Source organism: Herpailurus yagouaroundi, unplaced genomic scaffold, assembly GCF_014898765.1.
Source record: "Herpailurus yagouaroundi ecotype Mexico unplaced genomic scaffold, PumYag 159, whole genome shotgun sequence".
NCBI lineage: Eukaryota > Metazoa > Chordata > Mammalia > Carnivora > Felidae > Herpailurus > Herpailurus yagouaroundi.
The window spans coordinates 10962108-10979886 of record NW_024412400.1 but is presented as its reverse complement, the minus strand read 5'-3'; the positions used below and the strand labels follow the sequence as shown (position 1 = coordinate 10979886).

The 17779-nt window shown below is 46.7% G+C and overlaps 1 protein-coding gene and 1 long non-coding RNA gene across 2 annotated transcripts in view; one reads left to right on the top strand and one right to left on the bottom strand.

The window, feature by feature from the left end:
- The window catches only part of GPD1L (glycerol-3-phosphate dehydrogenase 1 like), a 57843-nt gene that overhangs the window by 705 nt on the left and 39359 nt on the right, over nt 1-17779 (top strand). Inside the window, exon 2 of the mRNA XM_040479981.1 lies at nt 13010-13187. Coding sequence (XP_040335915.1) covers nt 13010-13187 — 178 coding nt within the window. The remainder of the gene's footprint in view (nt 1-13009; nt 13188-17779) is intronic.
- The window catches only part of LOC121033553 (uncharacterized), a 25345-nt gene continuing 16379 nt past the window's right edge, over nt 8814-17779 (bottom strand). The window contains exons 2-3 of the long non-coding RNA XR_005791986.1: nt 16101-16104; nt 8814-8855 (exon numbers count right to left, since the gene is read on the bottom strand). This is a non-coding gene — a long non-coding RNA (uncharacterized LOC121033553). The remainder of the gene's footprint in view (nt 8856-16100; nt 16105-17779) is intronic.

Here is a 17779-nt window from a genome sequence, read left to right as displayed (position 1 = left end):
CGCGCGCCCGGGGAGGCCGCGCCGAGGCACTGGCCCGGGAGGCCCTGGGCCCGCGTGCCCGCGGGGGGCAGCGCGGCGAGAGGGCACTGCGCGTCGGCGGGCACCTGTCTGCGCTCTCGTCACCGCGCGGCGGGCGCACGGAGGCCACCTGCTCGCCACGCCCGGGTGTCTTGCGCACCATTCTGAGAGCGTTCTCCATTCTCCTCGGCGGATCGCCGAGGAATTGGTGGAGACTCGAGCATTTTTACCGTAGTTTCGTTGTTGAGGAAACCAAGGCGGGGGGGCTAAGGGGTGCTTGCCACCCAGGTCGTGGGCGGGACCAGCGTTGCCCTTCCAAGTGCGGGTCTCGCCCACCGCTTCTGATGCGTCCTGTATCTTAGTAAGGTTGTGCAGATAAGAAAATCCAAGTTCCAACAGGCCTGGCTCCCGGAGTAGTCCAGCGGCGTTGGGAATTCTCGGGAGGGATATTTGCGAAGCTTCACGTCTCCGTTAGGCTCTATTTGACTTTTCACATTTATACCAGCACTTTGTGACAGGCGCTCTTCTAAGCACTTTGTAAATGTCAGCCCTTTTAGTTCCCTTTATCAAACTTTGCTTCTCTCGTATGTCGGGTGAGTGTAGAGGAAAGTGGGGCCAGGTGGGAGGGAGGAAGTGGAATGTAATACAGCCTCTGATATTTTCAGTTACTTTCCCATTGTTGTGCACTTTTTTTTTTTCCCCGTACATCCGAGGGACTGGTATAGAATAAATAGTACAGAGTTGTGCCCTTTCAGTCCTTGAAGTAAACCTTATCTGGTTCTCCACTTTTCCATCGGCAAAGCCAGTGGCCTCTCTCGGTGCCACCCCCCCCGCCCCCCCTCACCCATAGTAATGATTTATTTCATTATCTGTTTCCACCCCTCCCTATCCAGCTCTTGAGGACAGCATCTACCCTGGTGCCCGGCATATGCTAAATAAAAATTAAACGAATGTTTGAAAACTAATTTTTAAAAATGTAATTATATTGATTATGTAATATATTCACATTCAAAAACCAGAAGTTACCAAACACCCCGCAAAAAAAAAAACCCAGAGAAATATCTTACACTCAGACTTGTTTCCCAGGTTATCTCCTGGAGGAAAATCAGTATTACCAGTTGCTTCTGGCCTTTGTGAAGAGACCCCATCAGATGCAAGTGAATGCTTACATATAGCCCTTTCCTTCTCTGCCCTGCAAATACTAGGGTATTATGACTTTTTCTGTAAACTCCCTTTTTCGACCAACCACAGGGTTCTACGCAACATTTATTGGAGTTGGTACCTATCCACTGCAAAGCTTCATTTGGACTTGCAGGTTGGCTTTGCCAGTTTAGATCCCAAGGTCACTTGAATGAGATTACAGCGGCCCTGTTGGCCATGGGACTGGAAAAGCATGTTAGCACGTGTTCTTTTGACACTGGTTTCCTCTTCTGTAAGAGGACACAGAACCACGGATGACAGAGCCTGTTCCTAATTTGCAAGGTGCCGAAGTAGCACAGCTTTGCCATGCTGTGTTTGGGCCTGGAGCTGGAGGAGTGAAGCAAACCTCCTGCCCCCCTCCAGTGGGATTTGGCTACCTTCCCACGACTTCACACTGATGTACTTGACTGTTTTCTTGGCCCACTTCAGCCCAAGGAAATGGAGTAGAACTTGGCTGGTGACCTTAGAGCACAGCAATTGAGAAATGTGCCATCCTGATGGTTTAGGCCAGCTGCCCAGCTCCATTAATTATGGGATCAGACAGGAACATTGTTGCTTCCCTGCCACTGCCCTGGGTGCGGAGCCACTCCAGTCCTAGAGAGAGGATCGCGACCTCCCCGGAGAGATTCAGAAATTCAGGAACTGAAAACAGCTTGCGGAGGCTCCTTAGGGCCTGTGGGGCATTCAGCTCTCTCTGGTCAGTAGGCATGTGTTTGCCCCATGTAGGTCCTGTGGCCTTTCCACAATTGCACATAATCCCTGCCTGAAAGGAATTTACCTTCAGGGCTGAGATAAGTTGGAAGATAAATTCAAAAGAAACGTAAAGTGGAATGAAATATCTGTCACAAGATTAGATGTTACATTTTAAATAGTGTTTCTTAAAATGTGGTCCAAAGACCATTGCATCAGAATTATCACCGAGGCTACTACCTACCCTTGATGACTTATATTCCCTGCGGTGGGGACAGATTTTTTTTTCCTTACAGGACTTTAGCCTTTTGCGAATTTTAAAATATTATCTAGAAGATGGACCTGCCCTTCCAGATTTGATCCTTACTTGCAGAATGTGAAGTGGCTTAAGCAGTGTTTAAACTTGGGACTTGGCAGTAGCTGAGAGAGCTTAAGTAAGTAAAGGTGTTGTCACATCTAAACCCATAGCTGTCATCCTCACATTCGAGTGCCTCCCCCACGTAAACGATCATTAATTGCAATACAGACAACGGAAGACTGAATCTAGCTGACTTGACTGGGAGCTTCAGCCAGGAATGACATGGGGGTCACATGAAGGGGTTGTATAACATGCCCCTGTCCTGTCCTTTGGCACCTCCTTTCCTGTAGACAGGTCAGAGACAGGAGGCCAGAGGCGGATGCAGGGCGGCGCTTCCTGACCTGCATGACTTTGCATGGCCCTTGGTAACTCAGAAAAACAACAACAAAACAAAACAAAACAAACCCTAAAGCTTCGTAAGTTCCTCCAAAGATGAAACAAAGTTTCTTTACCAGAAGGTTGGGAAAATGACCCAGACACAGGGCAAGATTCAGTGCTAGAACTAAAACCTCAGGGCTGTATTTACACCCAAACCTCTGGGTGGTAGGGAGCATATGTCCAAGTCCCAAACCTCCTTTGGAGGCAGTGTCGTACAATGAGTGGTCTAAGGAGAGGCTTGGGATTCCCACTCCTTGGGTTTCAGTCCTGGGCCCCTACTTGGCAGCTGTAAGGTCTTGAGCAAACTGTGTCTTCAAGAATCCTTGGTTATGATATTGGTACCTGCTATCTAGGATTTTGGTCAGGATTAAATGGCATGACTCAGGAAGAGTACAAAGAGACTGGCACTCAGTAGACGTCAGCTACCGTTATCACTGTGTTTATTGGATCGACCTTGACCGGTACCATCATTAGGTCACCAAATGATCCAGTTGGACTCTGACCAAGAAGCAGAGGCAGAGAAGGGAGAGAGGGTAAAAGACAGAGAGCATAACTGATACGCAGCTGGAGGAATTTGATGAGTTATCTCTTGCCCTTGTTTTCACCATCACCCCACAGCTTGACTGAAGGTCAGGGAGAGCTTTGGCCTACTTTGGACTGAAGACTGAAGCTGAATGTGTGTGACTCTATCTTTTTTTGGTCTGCTGGAACCATCTGGAATGTAGCTCTGTGGCCCTCAGCCCCCTTCTGTCACTCTTTGGTCTGTGTTACTCAGTTTCTGTGCTGAGTTTTGCTACATGCCCACTCAGAGGCCGTCTGAGTGGCTGTAAATTAGCTCCTCTGGGGTCAGAAATAAGCCCTTCCCTGTCCACAGGTGGCACTGATGTACCTCTCTGCTTTGGAAGCTGGAGGAACAGTTTAGTGACAGGCTGGGTGGGAGTTGAACTGAGAAAAGATCCGGAGTTCCTCTGTGAACCAGAGTAAGAAGTTTGTACAGCTAAAAAAGAGAAAGCCCTGATACTTAATGTCCCATTTCCATCACCTCTTAACTGAACCCTGTTCAGTACAGAAGGTCCCCAACGTTTGATGGTTTGACTTACACTTTTTCAACTTTATGCTTTGTAAGTATTCAGTAGAGGGGCGCCTGGGTGGCTCCGTCGGTTAAGCATCCGACTTCGGCTCAGGTCATGATCTCACGGTTCGTGGGTTCCAGCCCCGCGTCAGGCCCTGTGCTCACAGCTCGGAGCCTGGAGCCTGCTTCGACATCTGTATCTCCCCGTCTGTGTCTGCCCCTTCCCTGCTCATGCTCTGTCTCTCTCTCCCTCCCTCTCAGAAATAAATAAACATTAAAAAAAAATATGTATGAGTATTCAGTAGATACCATCCTTTGAGTTGTGAATTTGGCTCTTCTTCAGGGCTGGTGCCATGCAGTGGATCCCCTGGCATGGTGCCAGGCAGCGGCTACAGCCCCCGGCCAGCCACCGGTCACGAGGGTGAACAAGCAGTACGTGGACAGCCCTTCTGTATCCACATGGCCGTTCCGTTTGTCACGTTCAGTGCGGGGTTCAGTCATTTACTTGAGCTAGTCAACGCTTCTTTGTGAAACAGGTTTTGTGTTTGGTATTTTTGCCCAAACTTATGCTAATGGAAGTGTTGGGGGCTTGTTGAAGCCATGGTGTTCGAGAGGTTAGGGATACCAGGTATTTTAGGATATTTTAAACTTACAGTGGATCTATTGGGACATAACCCCATCATCAGCTGAAGAAGATCGGTATAAAAAATCATGGCTGCTTGTTAGGGGTGTGTTAGAAGCCCTCAGTTCTCTCTGACCTTTCACCTCTGCCAGCCTTATTCTATTCCACTTCCTTCCCTCCCTGGCAGGTCATTTTCTGTATGTCAGGTGTGTGCATTTCTTCACTTAAGCCTCCTAACAAGTCTGTGCAGTACTATATTACCCCTATTTTAGGTGACAAAATGGAGATCAAGAGAAGACCATTTGAGGTCAGTGGTTCATAAGGTGGAGTTGAAGCTTCGATGCTTAATGGCTGTGTTTCCATAAATTCTTGTCCTTTTCAGCGAGAAGCATTCGTGTACCTGAGGACAGACCTCACTGTCGTAGAAATATTGACTATCTCCTATCTGACCCTCCCAACAAAAGTTAATATAACAGTATTCCAATCAAGAGAAATCAAATTGGGGGTGCCTGGGTGGTTCAGTCGGTTGAGCGTCTGACTCTTGAATTCAGCTCGGGTCATGATCTCACGGTTGTGAGCTCAAGCTCCACACTGGGTGTGAGGCCTACTTAAAAAACAGGGAAAAAAAAGAAAAATCGAATTGAGGGGCACCTGGCTGGCTTAGTTGGTAGAACACGGAACACTTGATCTCGGCGTTGTGGGTTTGAGCTCCACGCTGGGTGGAGAGATTACTTAAAAATAAAATCTTCAAAAAAGAAAGAAAGAATGAACAGATTGAAAGGACGCCTTGAAAATCATTGTTTCCCTCCAGAGCAGGCACTCCCCCTCTTGTACACATGGCAGATGATCATAGTTTACTATTTTTAAGGCAACTCATCTTCCTAAAATTAATCTAGCAAATTGTTAGAAAAACCTTACATCTGAGTGAAAAATCTGTCACTTCCAACTTTCACTCCTTAATCTCTGAGCATTGCCTTGGTGAACCCACTCTCTTTCCTTAAATTTCGGTTGCCATCATTGTCTTTTGGGGCTCAGTCCCTTCCACATTTGGGAGCTGGGAACTCAATCCATTTTTTTTTTTTTAAACACTTATTTATTTTTTGAGAGACATTCGTGATTCTTGGGATCAACAATCTGAACTAAGCTGGGAACTTCTGCTGGTCTAGCCTGGTCTCACTCATAAGGCTGCAGTCCAGTGATGGGTTGCCTGGGATTCTTGGTCCTAGGTGACGTCCTTTGTGTGTCTGGCAGGGAGCAGGCTCCTGCCAGCTAACAGGAGTGCCTGGGCTGTGTGTCTCTCCTTCGTCAGCAGGCTAGTTCGGACTTCTCTATTTGGTGGTTAGATTCCACCAGCAGCAAGAGGGAGTTCCTATAATTATGGTACCTCGTGTAAGTGGGACCATACAGTATTTGTCTTTCTTGTAGCTGGCTTCGCTTAGCATAATGTCCTCAAGGCTCATTCCTGGTGTAGCGTGTCAAAATGTGTTTCCCTTTTAAGGCTGAAAAATATTTCACTGTGTTTATGTAGGACATTTTGTTTATTCATTCATCCATTAGTGGACACTGGGGTTTCTTCCACCCTCTGCAGATAGTACAGAACCCTGTAAATACTGTTGTCTTTCCTCTACGTATGTACCAATGACAAAGTTTAATGTATAAATTAGGCACAGTAAGAGATTAACGATAATAATGAATAAAATAGAACAATTATAACAAGAGACTGTAATAAAAGTTACGTGAATATGGTTCATCACTCTCAAAATACCTAAGTGTCCTGTCGTCGCCTTTCTTGTGGTGATGAGAGATGGCCGGCTATCTGCCCACATCAGGGACCTGGCCCCCGGGGGGTGGGGGTGGGGGGTAAGTGAAACCACAGAATGGAAAGGGCAGATGAGGGGGACCACTGTAATGCTGCTCTGAATATGGGTGTGCAAACATCTGAGGGCCTGCTTTCAGTTCTCTTGGGTACACACCTTGAGGTGGAATTGTTGGATAATACAGTAATTCTATTTTTGGTTTTTTGGCCAACCACTGTGTTGCTTTCCATAACAATTGCCCTGTTTTACATTCCCACCAGCAGTGCACAAGGGTTCCAATTTCCGCACGCGTTCACTAACATTCGTTATTTTCTGGGTTTGTTTGGGTTTTTTTTTCCCCTGTAGTAACCATCTTAATGGGTGCGAGGTGGTATGTATTTTGTTAACTGCCCGTCATGTGGAGTGTACAATTTTGCATTCTTTTTTTTTTTTGGTTAAATGTAACATTCTACCTTAAGCTTTTTCTCGGCCCTTTTGAATTTTGATAGATGGAAAGGCTTTTTTCATGTTTCCCCCCTCCTTTTCTTTGTGAAGTTGTTCACATTGATCTTTTTCCCTCTGTGGTTTCTTCCTTTGATTTTAAGCTTAGAAAGCTTCCCTATCCAGAGATCAAATGAACATTCACCAAGTTGAATCAGTTTTTAAAATACTTCATTTTTCACATTTGCATCTAATACTCTGGCATTTGATTGTACTTTAAAAAGCCCTTGAACACAAAGAATTACACAAAATGTTAACAGTAGTTCTCCCTGGGTGGTGAGATTATTCATAATTGTCTTTTCATCTTTCATGTATTGCTTTTATGAGTGTAAAAGCAGATGTTATTTAAAACAAAATTGACCACCCTTTTCTGTTGGTTCCATAGTTAGGATCAGCTCTAGAAGAGACTGGGGCATGGAATGTGGAAAATCTGGCTGAACCCTTGTTAATTCTTCTCACTGGGCCTCAGTTTCCTTAGTAAAAAGAAGGAGGGACTGGAGGGTCCTTTCTGGCCAAGAAGGATTTCGCACTCTGTGAAGAATTCTATCAAGTTTGCTCCTAACTTGATAGGTGGCCATTCCTTGGCTGATGGAGCACATCCCCAGCCTGCTGAAAATACTCAGCTCTTTAGAGAAGAAGGGGCCAGAAGGCAAGAGAGTGAATGCCAAGGGGTCAGGTGGGCATGCCAAGCTGGAGGTTAGGACCTCCAGCAGGTGGGTGTCTATCCAGCTGGGACCCAGGGAGGGAGAGCAGAGTGTTGAAGACATGGCCTGGAGCGTGACGCTTGGTCTACCTGGGTGGTCTCTGGGCTTCGGTTTCTTCATGTAAAGAATGGGGATAATAACAGATGGATATTATAACATATGTAATACATATACTATGTAATAATCATTATATATGATGATAATATCAACTTCCTCAAAGGGTTGCTGAGGAATGAAACATAATATGGGTAAGATGTTTAAAGTAGTGCTTTGGTGGTAATCTTATTGCAGTATATAAATGTATCAAATCAACAAGTTGTACATCTTAAACTTACACAATGTTATATGTCAATGATATTTCAATAAAAACAGCAACAAAAACCAGTGCCTGACATCTGGTAGGCCTACCCTTTTCTGGGCTGGCCCCCACCCCTGCCCTCTGCACCTTCTCTCCCTGCAATGCCATCCTCTCCCTCCCTTTCTCCCCCACTGGCTCCTCCCCTGTCTCTCCCTTTCCTTCCTTGACCTCTCCCCTTCCCCCTCTCCCGCTCTTTCCTCCTCCCCCCTCCTCCTCCTATGCCTACTAGTGTTGGTTCCAGGTAAAAGCAGAAGATAATCTCTGGCCCCACCTGTTCCTGCACCTTTGCTCCAGGGCCTGGAAGGCTCCGCACCTCCCCACGGTGAAGCCTTCTCCCCACCGTGCTTCCTCCCAGCTCTCCCTGACCTCTCTGATGTGTCACCGCGTCATCTGCTTAGCCACTTTGGTCACCATGGCACAGTTACTCTTCTTTGTGCGCGTGCCGCAGCGACGCCAGTTTCCATTCACCACTCTCCAAACTCCATGAGGGTGCGGACTCGCCTAGCAGTGTCTACACTTGTTAGGTGTGCACCATGCATTTTCAACGAAGGATGGCTCTGCACCAAGGCAGATATAAAATGGCGGAAGGCGTGGGCTTTGGAGACAGATCTGGATCAGAACTGCTGGCTCTAGATGGGCAGCATAACCTTTGGGTAACTTACCGTCTGATCCTCAGCTTATTCACCTGTAAAGTTAAAGGGGATAATGAGGACCTCTCTTGGGGCTGCAGTAAAGATTAAAGGGAGATATTAAGTCCCAATAGGTAGCTGGCACTGGAACATCCCTCCGCATGCGGGTCCCTTCTAAACTCATTTGCATAGCATTGTAGAAGTTGCAAATCAGTCTCCGTGATTTCTTTCTTTCTTTCTTTCTCTCTTTCTTTCTTTCTTTCTTTCTTTCTTTCTTTCTCTCTTTCTCTCCTTCTTTCCTTCTTTCTCTTTCTTTCTCTCTTTCTTTTCTTTCCTTTCTTTCCTTCTTTCTGTTTATTTATTTTTGAGAGTGGGGGAGGGACAGAGAGAGGAGACACAGAATCCGAAGCAGGCTCCAGGCTCCGAGCTGTCAGCATAGAGCCCGACGTGGGGCTCAAATTCCGTGAACCACGAGATCATGAGTTGAGCTGAAGTCGGTGGCTTAACTGACTGAGCCACCCAGGCGCCCCTAGTCCGCACAGTTTTGCGGGAAATGTGATTTTATACATCTAGGTAAAGACTCAGGACTGGCCGCAAGCAGACCTGAGTCCCTCTTCCAGTTCTGCCAGTACCTGGTTGCATGATAGAAGGTCAGAGTGACTCCGATCCTCCCTGTCTTAATCTTCAAGGTGAAAAGTTTGGACAGGATTAAACTTCTATCTTGCAGGCTCCACCCTTATGGCTTTGGCTCTGCTTCACCCCTGCGTTATTTGCTTATTACACTTTGTTTAAAAGTTGACTTTAAAGGAAAACCTTCTATCACCACTGTAAATATCACATGTAGGAGGTGACAACAACCAGTAGAACGAAAACAGAACAGTGTTACAGAGCTCTTGCCAAATACTACTTGCCCCCTGCCAAGGCTCAGAGTCTGAGGCACTTGGCGACTTTGTGAAGAAGGGAAACTAGCACATGCTAGAGAGGTGGGGACAACACAGCAGCACTTAAATGAGACATTCTACACTCTCTCAGAGGGCCATAGGAGTTGAAAGGACACAAGTGAGTCAGTGTCCTTAGGTGGCGTGTGTGGGAGTAGCCCTCAGCCAACCGGGGGTACACCTGTTCCTCACCTGGGAAAACACTGGACGCAGTCATAGACCCGGAAAGGACCTGAAAGGTCGCTGTCCCACCTGTCATTTAGGAGATGAATGAGCCGGGCCAGGTGTGGAAATGGCTGCCTGTGCCCTTGAGCCCTGCAGTGGGAGATCCGTGCCTGGCTATGCTTGTGCAGTGGCACAACACTGAAACATGGGGAGCTCCGCCAGTGTGGCCGGGGAAGCCCCGCTCCAGCCACAAGCAAGCCACGTACGAACTGCCTTCGTGGACTATAGCCAGTACTCTTAGTTTAAGCTCAGTTCTAGTATCTGTGAGTGTTTTTGGACCGGCTCTCTGCAGGCCAGCCCCCTTTTTGTTTGTTGTTTTTTGTTTTTTTGTGTGGTTTGTTGTGTGTTTTTTTTTAGAACAAGGTACATCACTTGCAATAGCCTCCAGTCCCTTCCAAAGACTCAGGTCCCTCCAGAGCACTTCGTTTGCTCTATTTGATCCTGTTCCTTCATGTTGGTGAGAAGTAGGGGGCGCCTGGGTGGCTCAGTCGGTTAAGCCTGTGAGTCGACTTCTGCTCAGGTCATGATCTCACGATTCGTGACTTCAAGCCCTGCGTCAGGCTCTGTGCTGACGGTGCAGAGCCTGCTTGGGCTTCTGTCTCTGCCCCTCCCCTGCTCATTCTCTCTCTCTCACTCTCTCTCTTCTGAAACAAATAAACATTAAAAAAAAAAAAAGTAATAATACCTATGGAATGAACACAGCTAGTATCCTTTCAGAGTCACAAAGGAGTTTGGCGTGTAGATTATACATACTTCCTTTTTTAAAAAAAAAAACAGCTTTTTTGAAGTGTAATTGGTACATAAAAATCACTGGACATATTTATTGTGTGCAGTTTGAGGGGTTTGGAGATATGGACATACCTGTGAAACCACCACAAATCAAGGTGATACGTATCTTGGATAAAAATGAAAATTACAAAATAGAATATAAAAACAAATGATAAACATTTACTTCCTAAAATAAAAAGCTTCTGACTGCCCCCTTTCCACATTTTTGGTGGTGAGAACACTCAGTATGATGTCAGCTGAGGGTTCGTCATATATGGCTTTTGTTATGTCAAGGCGGATTATACTTTTGGTGGTTTTATAAACAATACTGAAGAGAGGTGGACAGCAGGGGCACCTGGGTGGCTCAGTCAGTTAAGCTTCTGACTTAAGCGCAGGTCATGATCTCATGGTTCATGAGTTTGAGCCCCATGTCGGGTTCTGTGCTGACAGCTCAGCCTGGAGCCTGCTTCGGATTCTGTCTGTCTGTCTCTCTCTCTCTGCCCCTCCCCTGCCTGCGCTCTGCCTCTCAAAAATGAATAAATGTTAGAAAAAGAAAAGAAAGCTGGATAGCAAATAAAATATTTGGTTCAATGTGGAGATTTTACCAGATTATAAAAGAGCTTAAAACAATAAAATACCGTGTTTTAAGTACTGATCTTAAAAACAAAAGCAGATTATTGTGTAAGTTAAGCAGCAAGAATAAGACGAGGCCTTACGGACACCAGAATGTTTCTGTTCTTCTCCGTGCTACATTTGTCCTTGAATTAAACTCCATGCTTCTTCCCACGATCCCGATCACCTTCCCTTTCCTGAGATAAGTGGATAAACCAACCTAGTCGTTCTCAACTTTGGCTGTAAATTAGATTACCTGGGAGCTTTAGAAATCCCGGGGGAGTCCCTGGCCACACCCCAGACCAATGAAACCTGCGCTTCCGGAGTCAGATCAGGCCTCAGTGGTTTTTAATAAAGCGCCACAGGGACTGACGGGGTCGCCAGCCTGGAGAACTGCTGCTCTGCTCCACAGGCCCTGGACTTTGGGGCTGCCCTCCCTCACAAAGGAAATCAAAGCTCTGTACCTTTACCTGTGAAACTCTTACTCGGAGCCAGCAGGACAGCTTGTTAGCTAAATACCTATTGATATGATTCTCCTGACGCTTTGCAGAAGAGAGGCCAACATGCTCCCCACGATCACTGTCACCCTAATGCTAATCTGGGAAACAGCTGCTCATGAGCTCCTGTGGCGGTCACAGCTCAGGCTCACAGAGGCGTTCCTGGGCATTGAGTAACTCCCACAAGGTCGCAGAGAGCAAGTGTGATTCTGGGCAAGCGAGCAAACTGACACGGGGCATTGGGCACGAGGAATCCGAATGTAGTAAATCCGGCAGGAAAATAAGCTAGAACCACTAGATCCCTCCGTGTGATCTTACTGGAATACATTTGCTCCTGTCTTTACAAACTCCTCTTGGGGAAAGCAAGCATCTGCAGCCAAAGGCAAACCTGTAGCATCTGCTGAAATGAGTTACTTCCGAAAATTCAAATGACTGTTGCAACTGTTAAGCACTAAGCCCGTCAGACCATGTCTGTACATCCTTTGGGGTTCATTGGTGCTGAAAATGACATGACAAAAATAAGTAGGGAAACTCCAGTTACATTACACGCAAGGTCATCCAGGGATCTTGTTCTGTCTCCTCCCTGGCCTCACCAACAACTTCATCCAATCACCCGTGCACTCATTCATCCCCGTTATCACATATTTACTGGGTGCCTACTGTGTATAACACATTGGGCTAGATGCCAGTGATTCAGTAGAGAAAAGGTGATGTGTTCTCTGCTCTCAAAAGCTTACCACCCACTCAGAGATGTGAACGAGGTAGAAGGACTTGCTTCCCGCACCAGGAAAGTGACTTTCTCCATTCACAGTCTTCCCGGCCGAATCAGCGGCCCGTGGCCCACTGTGCACTCAGCGTCGTGAGATGGGCACAGAGATGCCTGGGCTGACCGGGAACAGAGCTGCTGCGGTGGCCACCAGCCCCAGACCCGTGTCCCTTGTCCAGACGACCCGTGTCAACTAGTTGGAGTGCCTTCTCTTCCCCTGTGGCAAAGCCTGTGGGATGCCAGTTAGTTACCAGAATGTGCTTGGGGAACAGAGATGCAGGATAAACCGGGAGTCTGTTGGGCGAGAGGCCGGCTGGTGGACGTCTGCTGGGGGGACCAAATACCCAGGCATCTGAGCCTCGCGCCCTTGCCCTGCTCCTTTTCTGGAAGTCACTCAGGTCCTTGTCTTTCCATTACGACTGTAACTTAGGCCTTTGCACTTCACCAGAACACAATTTGTTCTACGGTAGCTACATTTTAATCTCACGATGGATGTGAAACAGAGCCTGGTTGCCTCGGAGGCTTGGGGTACACTCCAGGTTTTATTTTTATGTCGTCTTCTAGGTGGGTTTCTCTTCTGCCTGTGATACTGTCTTCCAAGATACGTTGATGCTTACTAGTTTCAAGGGGTGCTGTTTTTGACCTTGTACCAAATGCTGGGGGCTTTTCTGATCACGGGGGGTGGGGAGGGTGTTCCTTCCGGGTGAAAACAACTATGCTTCCAATGGCTTGTGGCTGATAGGACATCACCTGTTAAGTTATAAACCCAGTGCTTGAATCAGAGTCAGAACAGGATCCTTCTCAATTATAATTGAATGCTTTTTCTCTTCTGCCCAAGTGAGTTTAATTTCTTTCTTCTTCCCTGTTTCTTTTGTAGGGGTTCAGCTGTTGCAAAAATAATTGGTAATAATGTCAAGAAACTTAAGAAGTTTGCCTCCACAGTCAAGATGTGGGTCTTTGAAGAAACCGTTAATGGGAGAAAACTGACAGACATTATAAATAATGACCATGAAAATGTGAAATATCTCCCAGGACACAAGCTGCCAGAAAATGTGGTAAGACTTTGGGATAGATAGTACTTTGGGTCACTTCTGAAAGTTACGCTTGGCTGAGTTCGCACTTGGGGCTTGGGGGAGTGGGAAAACTATTTCCTCCCTTCCTCCTTTGTTCCTTTCTACCACCAGCTTCTTGGCTTGGTCAGTTATGGTTTGCCTGACTCTGAAGATGGGCTTTCTGTTCGTTTGCTAAGGCTGCCGTAAGAAAGTACAATAGGAAAGGTGGCTTAAACAACAGAAATTTATTTCCTCGCAGTTCTGGAGGGTTCAAGTCCAAGATGAGGGTGTTGCCAGGCTGGTTTCTTTTGAGGCTCTCTTTGACTTGGAGATGGCCGCCTTCTTCCTGCACCTTCACAGGGCCTTCCTTCTGTGTGTCTGTGTCCTAACCTCCCCCTCTTACGAGGGCACCAGTCATGTTGTGTTAGGGCCCACTCTAGTGAACTCATCTTAATGTAATCACCTCTGCAATGACTGTGTCTTTAAATATAGTCATATTCCGAGCTACTAAGGTTAGTAATTCAACATACGACTTTTGGGGGGAGGGGACACAGTTCAGCCCATCGCAGGCTACTCTCTTGGCATTCAAAGTGTCGGTCCCATCAAAGATGGAGCTAACAACCTTTGCCTTCTGCCACTTGTGATGCCCCTGTCCTGATATTCCCTTTCTAAGCACATAGACTTGAGTCTACTTGTGAGGACAGCTAATGCAGCGGTCTGTAATTAAAATTAGGGTCAAGGCCTAAATTACAGAAGGAGATTGGAGAAAATAGAAAATTGTAAGACTGACAGTTTAAAATTCAGGCTTATTAGGCTGAGAGGGAAAAATACAGGTTAATTGCCTGGCCTCATTCCAGGGACTTGGAGGAAATGGGGGGGAGGAAGAAATGAGCAAGAGGAACAAAAAGTGTGCACTGTGCTGCTAGCCTGAGATGCGTGGAATCTGTGAACTTCTGTTGCCAGATTTGCCCCTTGGTGGTTTTCTGCAGTAGTCTGAAAAGCAGACCATTGTGACTGCCCGATTCCTGTCTGCCTGATTCTCCGGTTAACCTGAAAAACTCTACTTTGTTAATGAAATACTCATCCCTACGTATACTTAGCAACATTTATGCGCATGTACAGCTCTTGCAAAGCACAGTGACAGTTGTCAGAGACAGGAAGGGGGAGAAGATGACCGACCAACCGCAGCTTTCCTCAAGGAGCCCAGCAGGGGGACAGATTTGTAAACTGATACATGCCAGGAAGTTTGGAGATGCAAAGACCTTGCTCACTAAAGACTGTTGTTTGGCTTGTTGGTTTTTTTCCCCAAGTGTTTATTTATTTTGAGAGAGAGAGAGTGCAGGAGCTCAAGCATGAGTGGGGGAGGGGCAGAGAAAGATGGGGAGAGAGAGAGACAGAGAGAGAGAGAGAGAGAGAGAGTCCCAACCAGGCTCTGGGCTATTAGCGCAGAGCCCGAAGTGGGGCTCCATCTCACGAACCGTGAGATCATGACCTGAGCCGAAATCAAGACTCAGATGCTTAACTGACCGACCCACCCAGGCGCCCTTGATGTTTGGCTTTTGGTTATAGGGTACACTGCTATTAAGCACTGTGCTAAGTAGTTTATATATCTTGTCTCATTTAATGCTCTCAGTAACCCTCTTAGGTTGATACTATCAGTTTTCCTATTAGAACGATGATGTTGACTTTATGGCGGAAGAGACTGAGGCTCAGAGAAGTTAATGAACCTGCCCAGGGTCACATGGATAGAGGCTAGGCTTTTGATTCCTGGTGGACGCATCCTGTTGGATCCATTGTCTTTTGGACAATGAGAACTTTCTGCTCTGTATCACTATGCTGGGGCCGGGCAGTTACTGGTGGTGTTGGCAGGGAGAGAAAGGGTCCCTACGGCTCTGAGCTCAGAAGTTAAGTTGTCCAAATATCCGAGGGGAAGAACAAAGGGAGCCTCTGTTCCCACTGCCGTGAAAGGCCTCTGAGGTCATCTCTGACCCATGCTTGGAGGAGGAAATTCCCGAGTTTCATTTCTCATTCTTGTCAGATCGATGGTTCCTTCCCTTCTGTAAACTACATGCTTTATTAGTACGTTCCGTCCACTGTGCCGTGTGCCAGGCCCTTATGTACCTGTTCACTCCCGAGTGCATGAACCTGACTTTCTAGTTTTCTGTTTTTCCGCAGTTCCTGGTGCAGTGCTCAAGGAGTGCTGGGGAGGGGAACCTGCCAAGTAGGTCTGTGAAGCTGAAGCCCTTACCTGGGAGCATGGGAGCCAGGAGGGAGGAGGAGGGGAAAGAAGTAACCTAGAGGAGTCAACAGCCATTGCCACTCAGAGCCCGACCCCCACACTGACTGACTCCACCACCCACCCATGTGCCTGTGTGTGGACAGAGGGAGGAAAGGAAGTACCAGCTGCTCCCAGGACTCTGTTGATATCTGAAGCCCTGTAAGTTCGTGAAAGTGAATGTATCCGTTCTCTGGTTCGGACATTGGCGTGGTTGCCAGCGCTTTGCTGTCATGGCCCGCGTTCGTAGGGGTGGCGTCGCAGGGTCACTGGGAACACACAACTATAATTTCACCACATCACACCACTGGTTTCCAAAGTAGTTGTACCAGTCTGGACTCCCCCCAGCATGTTTGAGGATTCACATTTTAAAAGAATGTTTGTTTATTTATTTTGAGAGACAGAGCGCGTGTGAGTGCAAGCGGGGGAGGGGCAGAGAGAGAGGGAGACACAGAACCCGAAGCAGCCTCCAGGCTCTGAGCTGTCAGCACAGAGCCCGACGAAGGGCTCCAACCCATAAATTGTGAGATCATGACCTGAGCTGAAGTCAGACGTTTAACCTCCTGAGCCACCTGGGTGCCCCTCATACATCTGCAGTTTTCACAAGTTCCCAGGTGGTGGTGATCTGTTGCTTCAGAAACCACCCTTTGGGCACCACCAGTCTACATAAGAAGTTCATATTTACTGGTGTAGTATTGGGGAATCCAGGCGGTTAACAGCTGTGTTTCTCTAGAAGCAACCTTACTTACCAGCAGTGGCATATTTATGTAACACTCTTCAGATAAGGTTGTCTGTATCTGAGGATCATTTTTCTGAATGTAGAGCCAAGGACGTAAATTTCACTTACGATCTTGGCCAAAATGCAGATTAGAAGAATAGGAGGGAACCACAGTATTTTTGAACCTCTGCTATGTGCCAGCTACGACTTCGCTATGTGTGTTACTCACATGCTGTTGTGTTTGACCTAAATACTCACTCCCTCAAGAATGTAGGTGGGTTCCCTGTGGGTGTCCAGTTAGCTGACCAGAGATCAAGTTAGGCCAGGGTGTCCATATACTTACAGTGATAACTAATCCCGGGGGATACAAGAGAACCTTTAGGCTTCTCCACATACATTTTACCAGCTCAGTCTTAAATGATTATATATATATATATATATATATATATATATATATATATGAGATATAAGATATGTATGTGTGTGTGTGTGTGTGTGTATAAAAGCTTGGACCAAGAGCCCTGGATCCCTGAAAGTCTGAACATTAAGTGGACCAACCATGATGCCTTGGTTCTGATTTGATTATTTTTCCTCCTTACCTAGGTAAGGCAAGCCCTTTTGTTCTGAGTTGTCTTTCTGAATGTATTTCAGGATCTTTAATGGTGGACACCCTCAGAAAGATTTTGACAGAAAGCCTGTGAACTAGGTCAGCATTTCTAAAAGTGTCTTGATTTTGTTGAGAGTAAAAGATAGGCAAAGTCTTAGCTAAAGGTTTTATTCTGCAAGAAGGTATTCCAGTTACTGGGCTAGTTGAGGAGAGCTCTTTTTTTTTTTTTTTTCAATATATGAAATTTATTGTCAAATTGGTTTCCATACAACACCCAGTGCTCATCCCAAAGAGGAGAGCTCTTTTGATACTGTGCACGAGGAATAGTGTTCTGTGAATGGACCATGTGAACCATACAAATATAACTCGTATTACACATTGCTTCTGTGGGCTAAACCCTCAGCACTCCACCGAGGAGAGTGAAGGACTGTCTGTATGTGCTAAGTGAGCCCCCAGTCCCATTGCTGTAGAGACCCATCGCATTCCCAGCCGACTACAAGTTGTTTGATTTATTCAAGAAGGAAATGTAAGAGACAGAAAGAAGTCCAGACCAGCTGGCAGCTTCCTTGCATGTCTTTTAACAAGAGACACAGGGAGGGGTGGAGTCCTTAAAAGGTAAGAATTTGGGGCATCTGGGTGGCTCAGTCAGTTGAGCATCCGACTCTTGATTTTGGGTCAGGTCGCGATCCCAGGATTGTGGGATCAAGCCCTGCGTCGGGCTCTGTGCTGAGTGTGGAGCCTGCTTAAGATTCTCTCTTTCTTGAGCCTAAATGTCCATCAACTGATGAACGGATAAAGAAATTGTGGTTTATATACACAATGGAGTACCACGTGGCAAGGAGAAAGAATGAAATATGGCCCTTTGTAGCAACGTGGATGGAACTGGAGAGTGTGATGCTAAGTGAAATAATAAGCCATACAGAGAAAGACAGATACCATATGGTTTCGCTCTTATGTGGATCCTGAGAAACTTAACAGAAACCCATGGGGGAGGG